This window comes from Melopsittacus undulatus, chromosome 3 (genome assembly GCF_012275295.1).
Source record: "Melopsittacus undulatus isolate bMelUnd1 chromosome 3, bMelUnd1.mat.Z, whole genome shotgun sequence".
Taxonomy (NCBI): Eukaryota; Metazoa; Chordata; class Aves; order Psittaciformes; family Psittaculidae; genus Melopsittacus; species Melopsittacus undulatus.
Window position 1 is genome coordinate 78,985,270 of NC_047529.1, and position 6,000 is coordinate 78,991,269.

The 6,000-nt window shown below is 38.9% G+C and overlaps 1 protein-coding gene across 2 annotated transcripts in view; it reads left to right on the forward strand.

The window, feature by feature from the left end:
* The window catches only part of SYNE1 (spectrin repeat containing nuclear envelope protein 1), a 243,720-nt gene extending 238,542 nt beyond the window's left edge, over positions 1-5,178 (forward strand). For both annotated transcript variants that reach the window (XM_034060451.1, XM_031049773.2), the window contains one exon: positions 4,062-5,178. In XM_034060451.1, coding sequence (XP_033916342.1) covers positions 4,062-4,302 — 241 coding nt within the window. In that variant the 3' untranslated portion in view covers positions 4,303-5,178. The remainder of the gene's footprint in view (positions 1-4,061) is intronic.
* Positions 5,179-6,000: the final 822 nt, after the last annotated feature.

The following is a 6,000-nucleotide window of genomic DNA, read 5'->3' on the forward strand; positions in this document are numbered from 1 at the left end:
CACACTCTCAGAGCTTGTTACTTAAACTTCCTATTTGATTGCCTTTGAAATGGACATATTAATCTTCTTTACAGGGAAAGCCAAGTCTGCGGTTGGGGTGATGGGGTGCTGACAGCTAGGGAGAGAATCAAAGTGAGAACGCAGCCAAACAAGGTCATTCCTAGAGAGTCAGGCCACCAAGAGTCATTGCCTGCTCTTGTAGGCACAGTATTATACCTTCTCCTTAATAACTGTAGCAATGTCCATCTTAAAAAATGAAAATCATTGGAATAAAAAGTCTATTAAGTGGTCGTTATTGAATTTAATTTCTCTGATTATCTGGAATTACAATAATTTCCACCTTTGATATATCCATGGTAAGATGCAGTAATTTGATTTTGTGCTAACAATATCCCTTCCTTTAACAACTGGTCACCTTTCTCTTTGTTCTGCACTATTTTATAAAGGGTAGTTTTAGTATCTCTCAGGTCTTCTACTGATAAACTCAGCCCTTTATTTCCTTCATAGCAGAAATACTCATACTTTTTTGACTACTTGAAGTTTGTGTAAGTTTGAATTCTTCTTCTAGAAGTATGTTAACCAAAATGACACAGACTGTTCCAGGTGAGATCTTGCTAGTGCCTTATAAAGCATCATTAAAATTACCCTTTCTGTCTTCTGGAAATCTTGAACTGAAATATATTTTTAAATTTTTTTTGTCCCTTTTCACAGCTCTTCAGAAGCTACATTATTGGTTTGTGGCTATCCTGTGTCAAAGAGCTTAGATTCTTCTCATTATCTTCAGAATGTGAACTTCCATATTTGCAGCAGAAGTTTATTGCTGTCTTAAAGTCCTTGAACTAGTTCTTAAACTTACTGGATTCATGCCCTATTTTCTGAGCAAGCCAATTCTATTTTGTATTTGCAAAGGCTTCCAACCTCTGTTGTCATACAGATGAAATCTTCTCCTCTTATATTCTGTGCCATAGTCTTTTCATAAAGATATTAAACCAAGACTCATCCTCGATTAACTCAAGTAATAACATCCTACTAGCCCAGCAGTGCCTCTTTCAGTGTAAGCCTGTTGTCTGCATTCCATTAGTCACTTCCCCATTAAACTCACTTTATTTTTTCATACCAGCTTCTCTTGAATGATAAATTCTTCTGTTATAATCTTTCAGATGTTTACTGCAATACAGATAAATTAATTTAACCATATTTTCCTTGGGGAAAAAAATAAAAATCAATCATCTTTAAAATAAGGTACTCATCTGACTTGGTTCATTTTGCCCATCTGATATATAGCCTGGTAAATTAGCTTCTCTCTTGAAATGCTTAGGAAAGAGTTCCAATTTCACTGACATTACAAACTCCCAAAGTAAGGGTTACTATTGATTACAGCTCTTAATTTATGAGAATTCTTGACATAAAGAAGCTTACTGTTGGCCAGGTCTGCAGCTGTGCCTCCCCCTTTTATCTAGTTAGTAGGAATTGTGTATGGAGTGAGTAGCAAATGGCCTTCCTTCCCGCCTCAGATAGGGGCCAGTGTGACAAATCATGGAGAAGTCAGAAGAGAGACAACTAAAATGCAAGCTCAAGAAAAAGAAATTGCATTTTTCTCCTAAGTGGCATACAGTGCAGCTTCCCCTTCTCCTGCTGGAGTAAACAGGAGTGACCCTTAGGGACCCTTTTTATTAGCAATATTTATTTTTAACCATCGCTCTTTACCAAATACATTAAATGCTCTAAGATGACCCATTCCATTTTTCAGTCAATTATGTTGATTACAGAGGCATACCTGTAATAAACAGGCAGTCCAGCACTCAAACTCCTTAGAACTCCCCCTTCTGAAGATGTTTTCATAATGTTTCATTATTTGCTTGTTTGTTTCTATGCAGTATTAGAAACTATTCTTCAATACCCTACTTCACTGCAGAAAAAATATTCTGAAAAACTTTGTCGTAAACTGTTATTTTTGAAACAAAGTGTGTGTTCCTTATAGAGATCAGCCATGCAGCTTACACATACCACTCTTTTTCCTCTTTTTTTTTTTTTTTGTTTTTTGGGGTTTTTTTGGTCAAAGCACAAAGCAAAAAGTTCTGGATTGTGCTACTAAACCTATAAAGAAAATGAAAATTAGATGTTAACTTTGCTTGCTCACTTTGTGATTCGGCTTCTTGGAAATCACCCTTCCGACAACCGGTGTTGCCCCAGAGTAACTTTTGAGTCAGTGAAGAAAATTGGGATTTCACTTATTATCAAGCAGCAGTTTTCAGCTGCAGAAATGTGGCCTTTTTTGATTGGGATTAATAACATTTGTACAATGAGAGCCTTGTGAATAGGTAAACTGTGCAATCAGATGCTTGGAAGGTAATTAAGCTCTCCCTGTTCCCTTTGTTTCCACCTAAGTCCATTAACTTTCTGTCTTGGCATTCTTGGACAGCAGACATCCTGATTTAATTGAACTTTAATATGGAATACTCTAATGCTGTTAAATGTGCCATATCCTTTCAATATGTTCTTTATAGTAACATGGTCTTACATTGTGTGATAAGCAGCTTTCCATCCAAGCTACAATAACATGGATTCAAACAACATGCAATCTGATGTTTTGATTATCGCTTCTTCCTGGGATGGGTCAAGTTGATTATTTAACATACCTGAGTGTTTATGTATCTGTTGGTCATCCAAACTTTACCAAATCTTTCTGGTTTTCTTAAAGTTTTCATAGTGGGATGATATATGAAGAAAACAGTAAAAATAATCTCAAGCACAAAAAGAATTCTCTGAACATGTGGGAAGGAGACCCTTGCCAAGCATGGCATAGCTTTGAAAATTATATTTTGGGTTTTGTATGCTTCCTTATGCAGATTCAGATTTATCTGGGAGAAAGGATCAAACGGACAAGGGAAAGGCAAAGAACGATCGCCCCAGCCTTGCTTTACAGGGGAGCATTTGACCTTAGCCAACAAGTCTGATGTTCCAGGCCTTCAAGTTGATATTAAATCATCCTTATGATCATTTTTCTCTCTTAAACCTTTGCAAACCATGGATTTTTTCTGGGGGGGCTTCGTAGTTATAACAGCCACACGGATGTCTTATGGCAAAATGTCTAAGACAAAGTTAGTGACCTGATGTCTTAATGAAAGACTCTTGAAGCAAATTATTTGAAGGCTCTAAGTTCTTCCAGTTTTGGCTAGTGCTAAAATACAGTTAATGTCATTTAATTAACACACTGAGACCATCAGATTTTAACTTGTATGATCACTCTTCCCAGTCATTCACTGATCTTGAAACCTGTCATCCATATATTAGAGCTCTGACAATTTCAGTCAAAAAGGAAAATGTAAAATCTATGTCTTTATCCCTCATTAAAACATAGATTGGATTTGGAGGCTTAATTTGAAGTGTTTCTTTGGAAATATTTGTGTTAGGTCTGGCCTCTCTTATAGACATACCATTTCAGTCAGATCCATAGACACGAGACAAAATCACTTGGATGTTGTCAACTCAGCTGAGCAAACAGATTTTAACTGCTGATTCAGTGCAAGATTCAAAATTCAATGTACTTTATAGAAAATGAGTCCCCATTGCCTCCATATTGGTGTATTAATTAAGATTGATGTAACTGAATCTTAATGCATTACACCCTTGCGGATACTATATACAGAAATAAATATAGAAACTTCTACAAACCAAATGCAACTGCTATTTAAGTAAGGAGGCTTCCATTTTGTAAAGCATGCATTGAACACATGACAGGTACAGCCCACCTTTTATTTTCACCTTCTCTAGAACACAGTGCTTTAAAGGGAGAGTCTTCCCTGTAATTGACAAAAGGGCTATGGGGTCACAAAGCCCTTTCTGTTGTGATCATTTGGCATTTTCCTACCCAATCTAGAAATACAGTCTCTTAAGAATGTTAGAGAAATAATTCTCATGTTCAGAGAAAAATACCTCTGCAGTTGTCAGTCAATGTCTGTACAAATTTTAAGCCAGCCTTAAGGGAAGACTGAATGCCCAAAGCAACCTCTGCTGCAGTGATGTTTTACTATATTCACCTGTCCATCCTCTTTTCTCAGGTCCACAAGAGGTGGCTCAGGTTCCTCCCCTTCTGAGGCTGGGCCAGCATGGCGGCGCCCGTCCTTCTTCCTCAGAGTCCTCAGAGCTGCTCTGCCACTTCAGCTCCTCTTGCTGCTCCTGATTGGGCTCGCTTGCCTGGTGCCAATGACTGAGGAGGACTACAGCTGTACTATGGCCAACAACTTTGCCCGCTCTTTCCACCCCATGCTAAAATACATGAATGGTCCACCTCCATTATGAGGGAGACCTGTGAGACAGCGGGTGACCATGCAGGAGTGCTGTCTGGGAGGCAGGATGGTTTTAAAGGGTGGCAGGTTTTAGTGTGGCAGCTTTACCTACTTGCAGTAGCTGCTGCTGTGCTCATATCATTCTTTGCTGGCACTCAGCTAGTGACACATCAATATATCAGTATCAGACTTCACAGTGTATTACCTGTATAGCATTGTTCAAATACTCACATCCTGGGTACTGAGGAGGATGTGGTGTGTGTGAGGGAAATATCCTTCTGTCCAGCTTTCTGGATCTTCAGCCACTTTATATCCAGGTCATTGCCCTGTACTATGCATAGCTAAGGACTTGATACTGTAGATCCTTTCCTGTGTGCTGCTCTAAATGAGCCATTAGCCAGTCTTTGTTAAATACCCTCTTGATATCTACAGTATACAAAATAACCAATGCTAAAGAAATTTTAGAGCATTTGTAACATACAATTTTAAAGGATCTTGTATGGCAATGTATTATTCCCTGTGGTTTCTGTTTCAGGCATGGTGTTCTAACTTTTGCTTTGGATGCACAAGGTGTAAATCTGAGAAGCACTTTTTTAAGGTTTAAAAAATGGATGTAATAAATAAGATCATAAAAGATTTTATGAGGAAAAAAGTTGAATGTCAAGTTGAAAAATAGAGAACATATATATGTACAGTTTGCTAAGCCAAGTTTTGTTTGTATTGATTTATTTGCATTTATTATAGATACCATAAAATATTTTGTCTACGTGCTTTTTAATGACAAGTATGGAAACTGTAAGTTCAGAATGAGATATGTATGGTATAAAAATTAGAAGACGTACATATGCTGCACTTCTAAAATGGATTAAAAAATGCTGTAACAAATTAATGGTTCACTACTTTCCAGCAGGTCAACCCCCAACTTGTATTGGTACATGGGGTTGTTCTTCCCCAGATGCCCTTGTTGAATTTCATCAAGTTTCTCCCTGCCCAACTCTCCAGCCTGTCCAGGTCTCGCTGAATGGCAACACAGCCTTCTGCTGTGTCAGCCACTCCTCCCAATTTAGTGTCATCAGCGAACTTGCTGAGGGTACACTCGGTTCCCTCATCCAGGTGGTTGATGAAAATATTAAACAGCACTGGTCCCAGCACCAGCCCCTGAGGGACTCCACTAGTCACAGATCTCCAGCTAGATTCTGTGCCATTGACCACAACTCTCTACCTTCTTCCTTTCAACTAGTTCTTGATCCACCTCACTACCTGATCGTCAAGCCCACACTTCCTTAGCTTATCTATGAGAATGCTGTGGGAGACAGTATCAAATGCCTTACTGAAATCAAGAAAAACCACATCTACCGCTCTACCATCATCCCTCCACCTAGTCACTTCCTCATAGAAGGTTATAAGGTTGGTCAAACATGACTTCCCCCTCATAAAACCCTGTTGGCTGTTCTTAATAACCCCCCTCATCCTTGATATGCCTAGAGATGGAGTCAAGAATAAGTTGTTCCATCAACTTTCCAGGGACGGAGGTAAGGCTGACCAGTCTATAATTGCCCAGGTCCTCTTTCTTGCCTTTCTTATAGACTGGTGTGACATTTGCCATATTCCAATCCTCAGGCACCTCTCCCGTTTCCCACGATTTACCAAAGATGATGGAGAGTGGCCTAACAATGACCTCCCTCAGCACCCATGGGTGCATTCCATCTGG